At 51.7% G+C, this 20139-nt stretch overlaps 1 protein-coding gene across 1 annotated transcript in view; it reads left to right on the top strand.

Moving 5' to 3' along the window:
* The first annotated feature begins 15857 nt into the window (after positions 1–15857).
* The window catches only part of IGDCC4 (immunoglobulin superfamily DCC subclass member 4), a 95805-nt gene continuing 91523 nt past the window's right edge, over positions 15858–20139 (top strand). Inside the window, exon 1 of the mRNA XM_086471688.1 lies at positions 15858–15963. Within this exon, the coding sequence (XP_086327814.1) occupies positions 15858–15963 (106 nt within the window). The remainder of the gene's footprint in view (positions 15964–20139) is intronic.

Consider the following 20139-nt stretch of genomic DNA (forward strand, 5'->3'; position numbering starts at 1 on the left):
AGCTTGAAGGACAGGTTTTGCCTGGGGAATACGCTCTTGTTTGAGGGATTCAGGATCCCTTTTTCCCACAGAGCCCTGGGTTCTTTCTTCCCGGCACAATCAGCCCTCTTGCCGTTTTTCTTGCCTTTTCTTCCGCCGCTTTCCCACATTCTGTTCACACCTTCATGAATATTCAGAGGCCATTGGCCATATGAAGCTATTGAGAGCTCTTGTTAACACTCCTCCTAATGACATGCACCTTCAATAGAAAACAAAAACACAGATAAGAGCTTGTTAGCGGAGACCCTTGTTCCCCACCTAACAAGGTTTCCATTGACTCGGACACTTGTGGTGACACATTGCTTGCTCTCGCTGTTGCCTCTTTTGATTTGCGACTGGCTTTTACGGAGGGTTTTTTCTTTTTCTTTTTCCTTTTTTTTTTTCTTTTTTCCTTTTTTTTTTTTATTGTGCAGTTTTAAGCTAATTAAGAAAAAGGTCAGGTCTCCCCGAACAATAAGCTACGGTGCTACAAGGAGCCCAGGGAGCAGCGTGCGACGCAGCCCCAAATCGGTGGGCGATGGGCTCTCCCGCCACACGCCGCAGCGCGTGGGAAAGTTGTGCCGCGAGTGGCATCGCCCTGCCCGCGCCGAGCGGGAAGAGCCGCCGTTGGGTCAAGAGGTGATTAAAGCCCAAGGCTCTGAAAAGGGGCTGAGACCACCCGCCGTGGTTCCCAAGGGCTCCCCCGGGACCCAGCCTGGCTGGACATCCCCAGCGGCCAAAGCACCATCCCCAGGACCGTGCTGTGGCTGAGGGAGTTGGGGTTGTGCAGCCTGGAGGGGAGGAAGGCTCTGGGGAAACCTCAGAGCGGCCCTTCTAGTACCTAAAGGGGGCCACAGGAAAGGTGGGGGCAATCTTCTTAGCGGGGCCTGTTGTGATAGGACGAGGAGTAACGTTTTTAAACTGAAAGAGGGCAGGTTCAGACTAGATAGAAGGAGGAAATTTTTAACAATGAGGGTGGTGAAACGCTGGCACAGGCTGCCCAGGGAGGTGGTGGAAGCATCCAAGGTCAGGTTGGACGGGGCTCTGAGCAACCTAATGTAGCTAAAGATGTCCCTGCTCGCTGCAGGGGGTTGGACTCAATGGCCTTTAAAGTCCCTTCCAGCCCAAATCATCCTGTTTTTCTATGATTCTGTGATTCTTCGGGGTGACTCTTTCAAAACGCGACCGGGTTCCTGCACTAGCGTCGCCACGCTCCCGAGATGCTCCTGGTGACGTTGCTCCCGGTTTAGGGCTGCGTACAGAGAGCAGAGCCCCGTAGCCATGTCCCCAACAGCACCGACTGCCCCGGGGCTTTTCCCCAGGACAGAAATCCCATCCAGCTTCAGCCACTCTTTTTTGTTTTCCATTCTGCCGTTGTGCTTCGCCTTCCTCCGCCCGTCACCGTTATCTGCCAGCCTTCCATTAGGCTGGGCCCACCCATTCGATGCCGCGAGGTGCCTCGCTTGTTGTTGTTGGGTTTTTTTGGCCACACCTCATTATTTCTGCTGTTATTAGGCTCTCGCAGCGTTGTTTGTCATCTTGTCAAGGCCCCTGAGTTTCTATGGATACTGCTCCCCTAAGTGGCCACGCTATCAATTAAGACAGCTTCGTGTGTGAACTCTTCCAGGGGACTTTGCAAAGATCTGGGGACAATTTCCCTGCAATGCTCTGTTTGTTGCCGAGCTGCCTTTTTGGTAACGACCGCTCGGTCAGAGCTCAGGGAATTCGGGTTTTGTAAGCGTTACCAGTCTGGAAGGCAGGATCAGCTCCTTGGCAAATAGAATTAGATAGAGGGTGATAGGCATTGATAATAAACCACGGGGTATAAACCTATATATATACGGTAGGCTGTAATATATAAGCGATAATGAGATAACCACCATAGTGATGGAAGTAAAAGGCACCAACAAAAAAACCTGCCATGGAATAAAAGGACATTTGCTTTATTGTGCTCTTTTGGGACTCTCCGGGAGGAGGGAAAGCCTCTTTCTTACCTGCTTAATGCCCAGCTCGAGGACAGACGCACGTGCAAAGCCAAGAGGATGATGAGTATAACTTCTGAAAATGAGACTGCTTGAAAGTTTCCAAATAGAGCAATTAAAACTTGCCCTCCGTATGGAAAACGGCATAAGCAAGTAAAAACATGTGGTGTATCACTTTCAGTGGGAAAAGCAGGCAGGGGAAGATTGTGCTGGGTTTATTGGGACTTTATTGGGAACAGGCTGAGCACAAGGAGCGGCTTCGCCCATCGCCCGGCAGTTTCTCACTCTCCTCTCGATGTTTCTTGCACACCCGGTATTTTTCCACGGATAAATTTGCTGCTGAATTTCTGTTGCGGCTGATTCGGTACCTCACAGCCCTGCGAGAGCCAGCGCTGTCTCCGTGCCTGCACCAGCTCAGTTTTGCCTTCCCTGCACGGGTGAGCAGGACGGGGGGTGCATTGCTGGAGGGGTGTGAACTGCTGCCCAGAGCTAGAGCAGAGCACCATGTCCCGCTCCCCAGCTCTCAGACAGCTGCTTAATTTTTCTGTGCCTTTCTTCAACCGTAAACTATAGATATTTAATGATTTCTCAGCAATATCAGGAGGTTTACAGCCTTTTGGCCGGACAGCGAGCCCGAGCACTGTTTGCATTTACTCTCTGGTGAGTATCGAGAGAGCAGAGCAAAGGGCTTTGATTTGGATTTGAGTTTTGGCTGATGTTTACAACTCTTTATCTGCTCTAAACCAGTTTATCTATCCCTAGGTGGACGTGTGCTGCCAGCAGCGCTGCCGTATCCATTGAGGGCCGCCCAGAGGTACAAGGAATAAGCTCATAGGTTATTCGCTGATACAGGAAAGTGATTCGATATGGGTCTCAGAAGCTGGAGCAGATAAATAGGATGATAAATGTTGGCATTAGCAGACGTGACTGACTCCTCTGTCTCTGTGATTTGGTAGTGGCCAGTAATTAAATAGCTGGAGTCTAATGTATTTTAAACTAGAGCCGCAGCCTGTAAATCACGGAGATTATGCTCTTCCCCGCTGTGCGCTCTCTGGGTCGGGAGGAATTTCCACTCCCGTGCCGCAGCTGTCCGCGGGCTCCGGCTGGGTATTGCATCAGTCAGGGCTGGGAAAGGCAGCACCAGCCCCGCTGCTGGTCCTGGGCTATAAACCCATTCCTGGAGCCTTTCCGTCCCAGCAGGGCATCGTCTCCAGCCCCGGAAGGGTCCCAGCGCCGTGTCCTTTCCATCTTGGCTTGTCTCATCTGTTCTGGCTGGAGCACTTTCGTGCCCACATGCGCGTGCAAACGTACCTGAGATCACTGCGGACTCTAAAAGCCAGGGGGCAAAACATCCCTGTGCTGCATCGCTGCAAGAGCGTCGGCCCCTTGGGCTGTCTTTGCTTTCAGGCATGATTTTCACCGTTATTGTTTCCAATTATCCCAATTTAGTACTTGTATTTATACTGAGGTTTAGTTTTCTTTGCAGCCAGGCTATGACCTTGTACTAAACTAAAATGTGTTGCCTTTTTTTCTTTTTTTTTATAGATCATCCAAGAAGGAAACTGAACTATTCCCAATGCAGCTTGAAGCTGCACTGAAGTAAAAGTTACTTTTTACCTTTATACCAAACCAGTTTCCATTTCTCATCCTTTTATTGGCCAGACCTGAATCCTCTGCCAGAGGCTGGTTGTATTACGCAGAGTTTCTCCATTAACGTTTAGCAAAGGACAGATTTAAACGTTTCCGTGCCATTCAGCCATTTTGCACCTTTTAACACTGTTCCTGGATTAGCTCAGGCTTTTATTCGAAAATTTTTCAGCGATAACTGGCCACACATTCAGCAGACATCGCTTTACAAGAGACCTGCTATAATGACCCTGCCCACATGCAGAAATGCTGCCTGGAACCACTCTGTGGGATAAAACCTATCCCTGCTCTTCCTGGATATAATTATTTTTAATAAAGTCTATTTGTACCTCAAATTCTTTCCTTTCCAGCTCATGCATTTTTAAATGAAACAAGTAATTCTGCCGTGTTGTTACAGATTATGGTCACTGAGGTCTGCCTGCTGTTCTGCGACCAGCGGCCATGAGGAACTTTCTTCCGATGGGGAGGATAACGATGAGTTCTCCTGATAACGATGAGTTCTCCTGTTTTAGCTAAAAGAAACGTTTCTTCTATGCTTTTTATTACTAGAAGCTGGTGATCTTCAACCCACAGCCTGAAGCAACAACTAATATTGCTTGCAGCAAGATTAGCAGCAGGTTAACGACTGGTGAGCAGGAATTATTGGAGAGGAGTTTGTGTTTTGGAAAGTGGAAGGTATAACCCTCCCCGCTGGGCTTTGCGGGGAGTTTGCTCATCTGTAAATCATCCCGTGGCTCGTTTTTTCCATACGCTGCTGCTGTTTTGCCTTCCAGCTTATTTTTAGCCTGCCTGTTCCAGGTACCGCGGTGACACACGACCTGCCCAAACCCGAGAGACTTCACCCTGCGAACGGTCGCGCGTCGGCCGCCCTTGGCCAGCGGGAAGTTGAAGGACACGGGGACCTTCAGACTCGCCCGGCTCTGTGGTGGGGTGCGGTAGAGCTAAGGATCAACCCCCTTTCCCAAGTCCCGTGGTAGCCTCCTGCTGTCCACGGCGTCGTGCCGCTCTGTGCCCCAGCCTTTGAACGGAGGCTACTCCGGGGCCGTGTGGGTGGGATACCCTGCAGACCCAAGGGATAAAGACTTGCAAGCTGTTGCTGAGGGTTTGAAATGAAGGGAGGTGTGAGCTGGTAGCTTCCTCTGGAGACACGCGGTTGAGCCAGAGAGGCTGTTCTGGTATGAGCAGGGAGCCACCGAAAAAAAGATGTTGGTAAGTGGTGGTCTAGAGCTGGCAGAGCCGCCGAACAGCAGTTGCACAAAGAAACCGTGGGGAAGTTTTTCCCATGATGAAACATCTCCAGAAGGAATGAATTCCCAGCCCTGAATGACCTACAGTCTTAAGCTTTGAAGAGGAATGAGAATGCCCAAATCCTGCTCCACTTGGAGCTGGAAGTTTAGGTTTCCCCCTGTCTTGGTCCCCTCCTAACCGGAGTCACCCCTCCTTCAGCTGATGGCACTTTTTGTGGCTACATGCTATTTTTTTTTTTTTTAGCATAAATATAAATTACTCAAATGTGAGTGGTGTGTGGAAAGCAGGAGAAGGCACCTGACCTGATACAAAAGGGATCGGGATGTTTTAGCCAAGTGAGCTGGGAAATGGAAAATGCAGCTGGATCCAGACGAATGCAAAATGGTAATTGGGGCAGTGAACGGCAAGAGGGTGTACAACAGTGGGGGCACGTAGAAGGTGTAGCAGCCAGAGAGGAGGCAGGGGGTTCTGCAAAAAATCTTCTGAGTGACCCAGCTGACGGTGGATGGAATGGAATAAAGTACTCCCAGACCCCGATGTGCATCAGCAAAGGTGGCGCTGAGGTTTGCAGAGGTTTCCCGTGTAAGCAGCCAGCCCACGGCTTCGCAGCAGGACTAGTAAATGTGGCCAGGGGCGATAAACCGCTCCTCACAGCACCTTTGCTCTGGCACCTCTTTTAAAACAGTGAAGATGGGTCGTTTCTGCAAGCACGTTACAAAGGTCGCCGAGTTAATTCATTGCCTTTTGTGCGTGTGGAGCGGCGAACAGGAAAGCAGAGGGGTTCAGGTTTGCCTGCAGCCGTCTTTTATGGTCCAATCAGCCAATTTTCTGTGTAACTATAATAAATCACAGCGACAGACGCACAGGATGGCGCTGTCCTTATGTAATTATTCCATAAATTGCTCCATTTTCTCCCCCAGAAAGCCCTCCCAGTTCCTTCCCTTTGCTGGAGAAGGTTGTTATCCTGAAGACAATAAGACAAATGCATTTGAAGAACTTATTTTGTAAGCAAAGGGTAAAGAGAGGGAGCCTGCTCCTTTTTCCACCGCGCGGCTCTCCCGTGGCTGTTTGCTCCAAGGGGGGATTTGCAAACCAAGGGAAACAATCTTACAGCTCGGGAAATCGAGCGTGAACTCCAGGGCTGAAGCAAAAGCATCTCGCTGAAAAGCCAGTCAACACAGAGCCGAGCTGCCAAGGGCGACGATGGGGCGAGCAGCCGGGGCTGGGGGGGACGGCACGGGCGAGCGTGGCTCTGCCTCCTCCTTTAGCTCCGCGTTTCGTCTCACCTGGGCTGCGGATTAGAGGGGTCTCCTGTACTCTGTGCAATGAGCTTCACCGTGGCATTTGGCTTCTCTGCAGAGCCACGCTCTGCTGCTTTTTTTTTTTTCCCCCCGCAATAAATTTTTGAAATCCCACACGGCGGTGCCAAAGGGAAGCTTTGGCATCTTTAAGTTGTCCCTGTGCAGGCGACGTTTTAGGGCACTTTGGCATCCCAGCTGCTGCAGCTGGCACCCATCACTCAGCCCGACAAAGTCACCTTGCTGAGCAGCACAGAGGCACCTTCCAGACCAGCCCAGCTCCCGCCTGCTCTGCTGGGGATTTGCTGCCGAGAAGCTTTTAATTCTCTTCTTATTCCTTTCCCATTCCCGTCCCCTGGCTAACTACTGTTTCAGACTGCTTAACAGTAAGCACGCAGACCAGGGCAGGTTCTGCCTGCGAGAAGCCAGATAAACTATTCTCCTGTGGGCCCTTGCAGTTATAAAACCCGCACAATTTGTGTACAGCAAGACTTTGGGGACCTCTTGGCTTGGCTGGTGTTTTGATAACTGAGCTGGTGTTGTTTCTCCCTCCCTCTGCCCCGTAGAAGATACTTTTAAAAAATAACAGCAAGTGGGAAGGGAAAAAGAAAAAAGACAGACCTTTTCCCAACGAGGATATAAAACTTTCATCAAATCGGCCACGTCACCAGAGACCCAAAGCTAATAAGTCGATCTTACATCTGTATAATAAACTCATTTATTAGGTTTTTATTTTAAGAGTTGGTGGTATTAATTAGATTGATATGGCCCATAAATCACTTGATTTGGCTGAGCCCTCAGATACTTGCAATTTAAATTAATACAAGTGCAGCTTAATTAATCTGATTAAATCCTGGGACAAGCAATGCACTGTTTGCAGCATCCAGGAGCACATTACAGGAAAAAGGAGTATTTTAAGGTAACGCAGCTTCTTCACCGGAGGGTCAGATTGGCTCGGCTGGTGAATCAGGGCACAAGAGCGGCACTGCAGAAGACGGCACCCAAAAACCAGCGCAACGTGCAAGGGGAGAAGCTAGCCCTGCAAAGCCAGGCGTTCCTCAAATATCATAAACACTGGCTGCTTGCTCAGGGTGAAAAGCAACTGCTCTGGTTTTGGGGAGTCCTGATCTTCTTTCGTCCTTCAGCACCGACAAATGAATTCCCCAGAAGGTGAGTTGAAGCCCTCAGTGAGCATAAGCCACGGCCTGGTCTACTTTGCGGTCACTATCTTGATTTTTTTCTCCCTTCAGTGCTGCTGAGAGGAGATAAGGTTTCTCTCCAGGAGTGCGTAATTCGTTAGTTGGTTCTTCCTTGCCCAAGGGACCAGGTCCCTGCTAGACATGAGTTGCCTTGTTCCCCAAGGCACTGGCCACGAGCAGACGAGGACGAGTGAGCAGAGCGGGCCGATGCGGAGGTAAATCGATGTGCCCCATCCGAGACAAACCCGCTCCGCAGTTCCCTTCCCACCAAGAGCATTTCTCCTCTGGTGATGTTTCTGGGCACTGGGTGGAGGTAGTGGGGATTTTGTTGTGGCTTGCCTGGAGGGAGGGCTGAATGCACCCTCCGGTGGGAGGCACATCGCTCTCGCCGGGCTGCACCCATCTGCTTCCCGGCATTGCGGGCTGCTAAACCTTTGCCGGGTGGATAATACCAGATACTCGACTGGTGTTTCCATCTAGGTTTTTTCCAGAATGCTCTGGGCTGACAGCTCTCAAGATTGATGTTCCCTGTCTGTCCAGCCCAGACAGCTGCCGGGCAGTCTTCTCCCTACACTCCCGCTAATCTGCCTTAATCCCGAGTTTAAGTGAACTCCCCTACGGATAAGAGTGGAATTCAGACACCGCGGTCTGCCCCAGCCTGGGTTTCTCTGTTGCCCACAAGCGGTCCATGCGGGACGGTGGCACAGGTCTGGTATTTACACCAGTGCCCCAGAAGCCAGATGAAAACCCCTTCCAAGGAGACCACGGCACGTTCAGCAGCAGAGCACCAGCCCAGGGCTTGTGCAGCCGCAGGTTGTTTCTGTTAGAGTACAGATGCCATAAAACATGTTTTCTTTAAAAGCAGGAGATAATGCTATTATAGCAGTTGGATTAATCTAATATTCCCCTTCATCTTCAAAAGAGAATTGCCTAAATAGCCAGAGAGAGACACGTTTTATGAGTCCTTCTTAAGGGCTATCAATCCAACTTCCCAAGAAAGGCATTGATGCCCTTTTTGCTCACGAGACAGCAATCAGATTCCCCACGGCTTTGCTTTCAGCCTGCTGCAGCCTCGCAGCATAATAGCTGCATCACAAATGGTCTGGACATCGTTTCCTTCTCCTGGTCTAGAGGAAGAAAACCCACATGGAGGAAACCTGTAAGAAGAGAGGGAAAACAGCGCAATTAGAGGCAATGATCTCTTAGCTCTCTGCCCTCTCTCCCCCCTGGATGAAGCAGATGTAAAACAATAGCTTTATTTGTGAAAATTTTAATTGGGTGGTTCAAAGGAAGCGGCGGAGGCTCTTTTGATCTCTTGGTGTGTTTGAATGCCGTGTTGCAACGGTGCCTGCTGGCCACGGCGGTGACCTCTTGTGTTAATTAGTGTTTATCTGAAATCGAATTAGCTCACAACTGGGAGAAAGCAGAGTGAAAATCAGAGGATAATCATAGATTTGTGTGAGTCTCAATTAGAGGTAAAAGCAGGTCTTTGGCTACAGAAGTCGGCATTAAAATAACTCTGAGACCGTTACATTTTTGGCTTTGTTTTTCTAATACTCTTCGTCAGAGGGTACTATTTCTCTTACTAATACCCCGTGCTGCCTTCATCTTTGCTGAGTCTGCTGGTCCGCGATGCTCATTGGAACTTAAACCATAAACCAACACCGAACAATGATGCATTATTTATAGCAGACCGAATGCTGTAAGGTTGACAATAGTGCAAAGCTGCTCTTTCTTGTGGTCAGTAATCCATAAATAAATACATCATCTATTTAGGTTTGCAGAACTGTCTGATGGATGGGAATAGCTTGCATTATACAACGAGGGCACTGAGGACGCTGTAAAAGCCAGCACCTGCTTTTGGTACAAACTGGCCATTTCTGAACAACAGCGTTGAAACTCTTTCTGTAGGTGAGGGGGGCGCGAGAGCTGCCCAGTTACCTTCCGGGGGCTCATCTGTGGGGCTGTCCAGAAGGTAAAGGGCTACGGGGTTCTCGATGCAGGAACAGGAATGCACAAAAGCATCAGGTTCTCTGTCTCTGTGTGAAATATTAGCAAAGGATGGAATTCTACAGCTAAAACGATCTCAAGAGGCAGGTATATGGCCCCAGTTTCTGAGCAGAGAATAGCCAGAGACAGGAGTCAAACATCTGTCCACCATGAACACCTGCAGACCTTCAGTGTGTTGGACTGGAACGCAATCCCACCTCCAGATCAGCTCCAGATCCCAAAGTTTCCAAAGCACAGGAATGGTTTTATTCCAACCTTGCTTTTTTGCTCCCAAGCTACCTTCGGCTGACGCCGAGCTGAAAGGTGGCCCTCGCTGCTTGCACAGGCAGTGCGCTCACCAGCGTGGAGCAAGGCACGCCGAAAATAACCCGGTGGCATTCACGCCACGTCCTTGGGCGCACGCCGCTCTCTTTTCTGGGGTTAGCCACCAGAGGGTGGCATGATGATGTGCGCCGGGCAGCCTCCCTGCTTCGGCTCTTTCGCTTCTAGCGTGGCATTTTATAGCCGGCTCTGTAGATGTAATAAAACTTCGGAGCAGATCCTTAGTTTTGGCACACGAACACATTTCCCGCTACAAAGGAGCCTGACGGGTGTTTCTGAAGGCAGCCCCGGCTGTGCGGTATCTCCTTGATGTTACATGTGTTCTTTACGCCTAAAACCAGCCCTAGTTAGTAGGTACCTTAGCAGCATATAAAATTGAGATATTTAGGGATCAAAACTTCTGTTGGTACTCGGTAAATGCTGTAGGGAGAAGTCCACAGATGTTGTTTATGAGCAAATACCATTTTTCATGGTCATGAATGTTTACAAGACAGTGATGTTCTTATGCAACTGCTTTATAACACGTCAGGATGTTTCTAGTGGGTCTTTATTTGATTATAGCTGACAGTGAACAAGCTGGTTAACAAATACGCACAAAAAAAGACTCACGTGACAGCAAGAGAGACTAACGGCAACGAAACAGATTAATTTCATCTAAAATCTACCCAGCCTGGATTGTCTCAGCACGTTTTTCTAAATCAGAATGTCGGTAACACAACCCAAGACACTCGTCTTGAATAACGAATCGGCCGAGGCGTCTCTGCGTAAGGCAAGTTAGCGTTTGATTTTACAAAGCCTCGCTTAGGTGAGGAGTCCCAGTAAGAGCCAAGAACAGGGCACAGGGGGCATCTGGGTGGCAATATGAACTGAAGAGACAAAAAAAAAAAACCCTATCCGAGTTTTCTGTGCAAATCTTTATAAATGCCAGAATTTTTTAATGTTACTTGATGGCTTTCTTGGTGTAGACAGACAGGTGATGTTGCCGCTCAGAACAGACCTTGGCCTCGCTGTTGTTTCACAGCCTGGCACTCATCTGAATCAAAACTCCCCCATCCTGGATCCGTGCGGGTTTCTGCAGCCTGCGGGAGTCTCCGCTCACTCATGGCTCTGGCTGTAGGGCCAGGGCCCTTGTTTGCAGAAATCCCTTTTGCCGTGAACGCATTTTAAAGACAAGCTTCCGAATCTCATTACTTGCTGTCTTCTCCTCTTCCATTCGTTTTTCTCCTAACAATGCACCTGCCAATATCTGCCCCTGAGCCCCATTTTAAGTAGCATTTTCCATAATTAATGTCACACTCTTGCTCCCTATCTATCTTTGGCAACTGCCGACCGCCTGCAGCAGGACCAGAGGAAGAGGGAAAGCCCTCCCTGGGTATAACAATAACACAACACCCATTCCTGGAAGAATGATGAGATAGGCTGTGTAATAAATATTTATAAGAGCAAGCATAATGAAATGAATGTGTAGTATACTAAGGCTCCCTTAGGGTTTGGTCATCACATGTTTTTTTTCCCCTTTTCTTTCTTCTCTGTTATACAGAATTGTCCTGATGTCCCCGGGTTGTTGAGCAAATTGCTCATTGTGTTGCTCACTTACACAATGCATGTTATTATGTGCAACCAGCTGCTCCTGTTTGGCATGGCTCGCACACACAGAACAGGAGGCTACCGTCACTTCTCTCGTCTGGAAGTCAACGTTCCCTCTAGCGCCGAAGTTGGTGCCAGACCAGAAGAAGTCTGGCAACGACGCGAGCCCTGGTGGTAAAGGTCCCTGAGAGACTCCTTTTCTGGGAAGACCGAGGTTGCAGTTTTGCCATGAGTCTGAGCTGATCCAGCTTTGTGCTGCCTTTGAAAGCTTCCTCGTGGCTCTGTCTGTACATTCCCACTGCTTTCCTCGTGCTGGCACTAACTCTTGGGTGGTTGCACAGGGAGCTGGAGCAGGGGATTGATTTTGTTGTTATTGTTGTTGCCAATTAAGTTTTCAGCACCATCCTTTCCTCTGTCCAGCTCCGGGCTCATTCAAGCACTAATGCCATCACAAAGGAAAGAGCAGCCAACTCTTCTGGTAATTAGAGCAGCTTAAATCCATCATAAAACGTCAACCTCAGTGTTGCAGACCTGTCTGGAGTCAGAGATGATCAGAAACCAGAGCAAGGCTGTGTTTGAGACCGGGAAGTTTAATCCTGCTTGGGAGCGAAAGAACCTAAGTGCGGTCCCAAACACGTCTCAGGCACTGACCCCACTGCGAGATGGGGGTGAGGAGCTGTGGGCAGCGCTTCACACCCGCTGAAGCGGAGGGCACTAACCCCCGGGGGAGGCTTTCACACAGAAGGAAAGTGCTTTTGAACAAGGGCATCTGCAAAAGCTTCAACGCGCTTTAACTTCAGAACTCTAGGGTTTGGCAGATGGGGGTTTGTGTCCGAGCTGCTGTTCCTGATCGGTGGTTGGGGGGGGGGGCACACGCAGTCTGCAGAGAAAGTGCCTATTCCAAATGTAAACAGTCCTCTTCAGCGTGAGGTGGATTGAACTAAGAGAACATAAAACAACTTTCGCCTGGAATAAGAACATCCTCATCGTGATTTTTAAAACAGCTATTCCGCTTTAAATTGCAATCGTCTGCCTTAGCTTTGAATTAACTTCCATTTATTCCATTTGCTTTAACTGCTCTGACCCCGGACCACAGCTCCTCGAGCCCCAGCCCACGGGAGGCAGTTTTCAGCAGTAGGACTCAGACCGAACCTAGAACTGGGACAATACTGCGCTGCCTTTGAATAAAAACACGCAATGTGCTGCGGATGTTCTTCTTCCTCACTGCTTTCTCTCTGAAACAGCTTTTCCCTGTTCTTTGGGTTTGTTTTATTTTAGGGGGTCTTCTTTGGGAGCAAGCATTGTTCCTGCATTTGTGTAATATCTTGCACAACTGGGTCCTGGTGGTCTGAACCCTACCGTTGCCAGCTGGAAGTGGCCATGGGCTGCTTAGCACGGGTACGGAATCTGGAGAAAGTCTGGTTCAGATGCCTCCGTAACACGTGCTGCTGTGCTTCGAGGCCTCTTGCATCTACACCAGCCTTTCACAAGCGCAGGGCCCCCCCCCTTGGCTACAGGCTGGCTGCAAGGGAGAAGCTCCTGCTGAGCTAGATAAATTTATAGCAGCTTTTGCTGGATTTGCCTAATGAGCCCTTCCTTGCTGGGACGTTATACAAACCAAGAGGTGTGTGCGACGTAGTGTCCACACACAGACTCACCGAAGATTTTTTTTTTTTTTTGGAGCACAGAAATAATGTCTCCCGAAGGGGGAACAAAAGCTGAACTACAAACACCCGCCACTTGCTGCTGCTACTCTTTGCCATTCACACTTTCTCAGCTCAAAGTATCAGAGGTTTGCAGCTATTGAAAGGCAAAAAGAAACTCCTCGCCGACAAGGACGGGAACATTGGGGAGCCAGCAGCACATAAATGGGGGCTTTTGCTTGCCGTAAGTATTGGGGCAGAAGGGCCATTATCTGGGGAAGAAACGTCCCTTCTGTTGGCATGTCTGCTGTCACTTTGTTCTTTACGGAGTTACAGCCAGGGAGCTGTCTGATCCTTCCCGAATCTACAAAGTGGCTCTTTCTCCAGGCTCTCCTTCCTCTGTCAGCGCCGCAAGAAGTCGTTTCACGCAGCGCAGGGCATCCCTGCGGGAAGCTGAAGCAGCTAATGCCTACCCAGGAGGTGTGACACCAGGAACGCCTCCCTGCAGCCCCAGGACCAGCTCCTGCGAACACACGCGTCAGCCAGCGCTGGCTTCAGCCGTGAAGGAGTCGCCCTGCAGAAACGTCGGTTGTCGGGAGCCCGGTTTGTCTGTGCCGACGCGGGTGAGAGGCGGACGGTGGCGACTTGGTGTTATTCTCGCAGAGTACATGTGCTGTCAGCGTGAAAGGAGCTGGTGCTCTGGGTCACGTTACTGGCGCTTTCACAGTTCAGGGGCTGTTTGCGAAGTCTTTTTTTTTTTTTTTTTCCTTTCCCCAGGGATAGATATTCAAGGAATATATCTTTTGCAAGCTTGGGTTTGTCAAAATGCTGGTTTAATTCCTGTTTCCACTGACACGCAGGAAGGCAGAGAGATGCCATGGTGGAAACAAGTAACGCAGTAATATCAGGCAGAGAGCAAAGACGAGAATTAGACCTGGGTCTTTTGAAGATCGTGCCTGCTTCTAACCCTGACCTGTTGGCAGGGAGCTGGGTCAGGTGCTGTTGGCAGGTGCTGTTACCCAGAGTGTGCAGTATTTTGCAGACCACTAGCAGTTTTCATTAATTATATTATGCCGGACTTGCCTGACTTTTAGATAAAGGTTTCTCTGCTTAAAGGGAAGGAGAGATGTTTGGGATTTGCAGAAAAAAAGGCAGGGGTGTGTCTGAAAGAAACCACTGGCAGACGCAATGAGGAGACATTTCTCTCCAACCTGGTTAAAGCAATTTGACAGCACCTTTAAAACCACCTCACACAGAAAGGAGCAGGTGGGAAAGGCCCAGAGAGAAAGGAGGCTTTGTGGAGGTTGTAAATCTCCAGCTCCACACTGGAGTAGGGCAGAAGGGAGTGTGGCTGTCACTGTCTGCAGGGAGGTAAGTGCATATGGTTGGTGCAGGAATAGGGTCGGTGGATTTGCTGTGGCCTTATTAACCCTTCCTTCCCAGCAAGGCACGCAGCAAGTGCCCACCCAGCCGGGAGGGCCCCGATGCTGTGCAAAGCCTCCCTGCATGTCTGTCCAGAGCAGGGGACTGCTGGCTCCCAGGGCTTGTCTGTGCTGATGGTGCCAAGTCCTAACTTAAGAGTTGCACAACTCACACAGGGAAACCTGCTTCCCGCTACACAGCCCGTCTGGTTTCATTTAAGGTTTTATAGTTCATTATACAAGCTAATAAATAGGAGGGTCTGGATTAAAAAGGTTTCGGTTTTCATATTCTGCGTAGCTGGAGCCTTCTCTGCATTCCACGCTGCTGCGATAAAACATCCCGGTGCACCGAGCAGCCTCTTCTTTCGGAGGCCACGGCAGATCCTCTCCTGCCCTTCTGCTTGGTGCCAGCCGCCGGTGCCAAAAGAAGGTCTCGGTGTCGTTTGCCCTTAGGACTAAACCTGCACCTGCGGCTTTGGTGGCAGAGGTGCAGCGTGACTTTGTGCCTGGGACCCAGCCAAGCCAGGGAGGCAGCAGGTCTCCATCTTCCAGGGCCCTTCAGCTCCCCGCCTCATCTCCACTGCTTGGCTTGGCTGGCGGGTGGGTCCTGCCTCGCTCTCTGCGGCGGCGGGGTGCTGACACGCTGCGCCGTGTATTTTGTTTGCTTTATTTCTAAAGACTGCCGAGAAGCATCGTCTAGACGTCAACGCCTGAAAAGCCCAGGGAACGACAGACACCTGAAAGAGCTGTACTTCGAAACGAGCCCCGCGGCCACAGGCCTGCAACCCGCTGACAGCGAGGCCTGCGGGAGGGCGGCCATCAGCCCCCGGCCCTGGGCTGGCTGTGGCGGGGCGAGGTGCCGGGTGCCTGTCGGTCCGTCAGCGGAAAGCAGCGGGCGGCCGAGGGTGGACGCCGCCGAGGGCTCCCGCAGCCCTGAGGGGACAGAGGGGCTGGCAGAGGGGTGCGTGTGTATCGTGTGTCCCCCCCCCGCCGCGGAGCACCGTGAGGGGGAAGCCGACGGCTGGTGGCCTCCACGCTCACCTGCGGCAAACAGGACTAAAACCCCACCAGAACTAAAGAGAAGGGAGAAAAAAAAAAATTAATAATAATAAAAAGCACATAAAATGTTTATAACTCCTCCTTTGCCGGGCTGGGGAGCTGCCGACCCGGCCGAGGAGCCCCGCACCTGCCGCGGGAGCCCGTCCCCGCCTTCCCCCCCCCCCCCCCCCTCAGGAAACGGGGCCGCTTCCCCCCGCCGGGGGCTGGCAGCAACCTGTTGGTCCCGCCGCTGTCGAGGAGGGCGGGAGGAGCCCCCCTCGGCTCGGCGGCGAACCCGCTGACAAAGGCGGAGCAGCGGCAGGCCAGGGCCGCCCCCGCCCCCCGCCCCCGGCAGCGGGGCCCGGCGGCGCCGGCGGGCAGCGCGGGGCTGGGGCGCTCGCACAAGATGGCGGTGGGGCGGCGGGAGAGCGTGCTCCCCTCTTAGATGCGGCCGCGGCGGCCCCTGCTCCCGGCGCCCGGCGGGGCTTACATGGCGCTGGAGGACCTGCTTTGTCTCTGCTTCTCCGCCCTCGCCGTCCTGGCCGTGCAAGGTGGGTGAGGAAGGAGAAAGGTGGGAGGGGGGGGGGGGGGGTCGGTGGCCCCGAGCCCGCGGACGGTCGCGGTCGCGCGTGGACCCGCGGCACCACCTGCCCTTACGCTGTGCCCTGCTCGGCCGTGGGCAGCGGCGGGCTCCCCGCGGAGATGCGCTCCCGGCCGGGACCCTCTCCCCCGCTGTTTCTCGTCCCCCCCCGTAGCAGCCCTCTCTCGTCCTTCGTGGTCGTTCCCCCCCACCCCAGTCGTCCTTTACCCCCCGCCTCAGTGGCCGCCCACTCCCCGTGGCCATTTTTCACACACCCCCCCCCCCCCCCCCCTTCCATCCCCTTCTCTCTCTCCCGGCCGCTTTTCGTCCCTCAGAGTCGGGCGACAGCCGTGCTTGTGGCTTCGACCCGTGTCTGGATGGTGCCTCCTTTGGGGGTGACACAGGGCGTCCCTCGCAGGGAGCCCCCCTCAGAGGGCCGGGCTGGAGCGGGGCGCGGGGGGGAGCGGGCCAGCAGCAGCGACCCCCGGGCCTCCCTCCGCCTTGGCCAGCGGCAAGTTTCCTCTGGAGGGGCGGCTGCTGCGCCGGGCTGGCTGGGGAAGGAAGCGCTTGTCCGGCGTGGGGCTGGCCCGGAGCAGGCCCAGGTGTCTGGCTGGGCCATGGCGGGGACCCTCGTCTCCCCTTGTCCCGCTGCCACCGGCGTGGGACACCTGGGTGGGCAGACGTCCCGTTGGTCAAGGAAGCGACCCAGGGATAGCCGTGCTCCCCGTGCCCGTGTTTTGCAACGGTTACGCAAACGGGCTCCGTGTGCGGGTACACGTACGCCTGTCGCGCTGGCCGGCGTTCTGCGTTCGCCGTCGAAGTTCGCGTCGAGGGTCGTTGGAGCTGCGGACCTTGGGGTGCGTGGTTTGTGCTCTGGGTGGGCAGAGACCTGCAAAAGCTTTTGTCCTCGTCCCCGAGAAGGGGTTGGAAAGGTGTAGGCTGACGGAGCTGTGCCAAAAACCATGAGCCATGTGGGTGCCGTGGAGTTGCTCTCGTTTAAAAGAGCCTCCTAAACGAAGGATTGCGGTGGAGGAGCCGTCTCTGTGTCATTGTACGTTTTTATTCCTTTTTATGATGCATTCAGGTTTGGCAGAACATACCAGCACAAAGCATGTTTAGTCTTTATGGCTTCGAAAATAGCCTTTTGGGGGAGGATACAGTGTGGTGGATGGCTGCAGGGTTGTTTTTCTTTTCTTTCTTTTTTTTTCAGAATATTGTGAGCTCCTGTAAGGGATAGGTTATAATTTGATATAGGTGCAGCGTTACGGTGGCTGTGTGTAGAAATGAATACCGGTCCATCTAAATGGCCTATTGTCATCAGCATGTGTGGGTTTTTCTAGATGGATGGCAGTCTGTGACCCCACCAGCAGACGAATGGGTAAGCTGGGGTGGGTGAGAGCTGCATCTCCTGCGTGTTTGAGCAAACAGCTAAGTGGATCCTGACGCTTGTAATGGAGAACGATGATTTAAAAAAAAAAAAAAAAAGAAAAAGAAAAAAGGGGGGGTCATGGAGTGGATGTTGTTTTTCAAACCCACTTCAGCAAGAAAACTTCAAATGCTTCGTGGGAATTTGCAGTTTTGGCTTCTCTGCTTTTTTTGCAGGCAATTAGGCAACTAGTGAAAATTGTTTCTGTTTGTTTTCTAACAATGGGCCACGTATTGTGTAGAGAGGTAGCGAGTGCCTCCGCGCAGTCTGTGGACGTGCCGCTTGGTACATGCTGATGTGCTTTCCAACAGGTGGGTTTGATTCTGAAAAGAAAAACGTGGACTTGTTTCAATCTGAAATTAATTTGGCAGAGGGTTGAAATGGTTTTGGGAAAGTCTGCATTTGATCCCTAAGCCTACGTGTTTTGATCCAAAGTTCAAGCCTCGTTGGGTATGAAATACCTTGGAGAGAAGTAGACTGGAAAACCTTCCCCCTTCTGTGGACTGGATGGAAGCTGTGCCAGTTTATACGAGCTGGGGATGTGATCCAGTGTTTTGAAAGCCTTCTGCCTGTCCTACTTTGAGACTGTTTTTCCTGCAGTAGTAGGAAAGGGTCTAAGAGAAAAAAAAAAACCCAAATCAGAACAACCCCTCTTCAGCTGACCTCTGGCAAGGGGGTTGTGCTGGTTGCTTTCCCTGGGGCTCTGTACAGGGGACGTGTTGGTGGGAAGTGGGCTGAGCTTTCCATCCGAGGGATCAGCTGAAATCCATCTGGGTTTATGTCGTTTGGATTTGTGGTTGAGTCCTCTGGCTGCAGAACAGATTTCCTTTTTCGACATCACCTGACTTGAGTTCTGATTTGGTTTATCCTTCCTGTCTCATTCGTCTTGGCGGCGTAACCCCGCAGCCTGCTGCGGGCAGTTGGTGCCTTTGCCCGGGGAAGCCAGCGTTGCCATTGTTCGGGGATCGCGCTTCTCTGCTGCTGCGGTCGCCCGTGCTTCGCAGGACGTCACCTGCCTGCAGATCCGCTTGTCCTCTTGCCCGTGGTGTTGCAGCGTCGCCTGTCCGTGGGCTGGGTTGCAAGGAGGCAGGATGAGCGGTGCAGGGAAGGGGTATTTCTTACAGCCCCCAAGAAGTGGGGAGCACCGACAGTGCTGAACGCCCCTGCACACCACGTTAGCGAGGTTTTACCTCTGTCGCGTTTCCAGGGGCACGTTTCCCGCCCGGGGTTGTGCTGTGGCTGTCACAACAGCCAGTCTCTGCGCCCTGACGGCAGAGGCTGTTCGAAAGTGGGGATGGTTTCTGCTGGTGTTTCTCTTCTGGTGTGTGAGGCTGAAGGAGAAACCGCTCAGGCTTGGTTCTGTTTTTGTTTTCCCTAGCTTTTTCCTTCTCTTTTTTTTTAGTGCCCTTTCCTTTCACTACCTTGAAGTCCAAAGTGAAGCAGAACCTGCTAATTTTCTGGTGTCTCCCCCGCTTTCTGCAGCAGACTTTCTCCTGGCAGCTGTAGCAAGTTTGATCTGCTGCAGGGGGCCCCAGGCGGGGTGGGTGTATTGCTGATGGTACGCGAGCCACTTCTGAGTGGCGCAAGTAATAATTTAAAAAGAAAATGTCTGGCAATCTGCCTTTCCCTGGGGAAGAAGGGAGACAGTTCTCCCTGCGTGCACGCTTGCAGCCTGATTTGGAGCTGAAGGCAGCTTCTGTGGTACTGCACAGGTCTCTCTGCATTGGGGGCACCAGAGCCACTGTATTTGGGAGCTGCTGGGATGGGTTGGGAGTTGCCGTGGCATACGGGACATCGTGCTTGAGTGCCCGCTGTGATCCTTGGGCCAGTTGCTTCATCTGCTCTGGTATCCTCGGGGCCCATCTTTAGACAGAAGTAGAGATGCTGGACACTTCTCTCTGTCAAAGGTGTTGAGAAGATCAAATCCATCAATGGGAATGAAATCTGACAATATTCAGCATGTGTATGATCTTCATCACGGTAGCGTACAACTGTCCCGAGGGCAGGGTGCTGCATTGTCCCGTGTTGGCTCACGAATTCGTGACTCCTGATATCATACTGCTTGCTGCCTCCCTCAGAGCTGCCTTCCCAAAGGCTGGCTTGTTCTCCCAGGGAAAAATCCAGGTGCTTGTGAACCAGCTTGGGCATATGCAGCGTAAGAGATGCTGCTTGCATGATTTACATGCTCCTCTCCTGTTTAAATGGCTGCCTGGCCATTAAGCCTAGTCATGGTTATATAATTAAGATGGGAATTAATATTTAATCTGATTCTAATTTGTTGCTGGAATCCATCCCAAACTGTATCTCTGCGTGAGGTGAGTGGGTACCTGAGGGAAAACTGAGGCCAGTGTTAAATGTCGGGGATTTTCTGCTTGGACGCTGAGAATTGTAGGTCTGCCTTGGGTGACAGCAGAAAACCTAACCTTTACAAACCCGGAGCGATCATAGTCGTTTTGTTATCTGTAGGAAGCAAATGTTTGCTTTATAGTCGGCTGTAATACTAGAGGGGATATGGTAAATCCTTGTTATCAGTATTTGCCAAGTGCATGTTGGGCCAAAATCAACTCTGGTGCAATTTTGTTACTTTCTGGAGAAGAGCTGGACCCGCTTGTCTACAGTATTTTTAGCCTGGTTTTCTAAGGAAAAGAGGCTTACGTAGTCATGCTGTCTGGTTGTCTGTCCATCTCCTTTTCCAAGTAATTCTTGGACCTGCTGGTCAGC

Source organism: Leptosomus discolor, chromosome 11, assembly GCF_034619465.1.
Source record: "Leptosomus discolor isolate bLepDis1 chromosome 11, bLepDis1.hap2, whole genome shotgun sequence".
Taxonomy (NCBI): domain Eukaryota; kingdom Metazoa; phylum Chordata; class Aves; order Leptosomiformes; family Leptosomidae; genus Leptosomus; species Leptosomus discolor.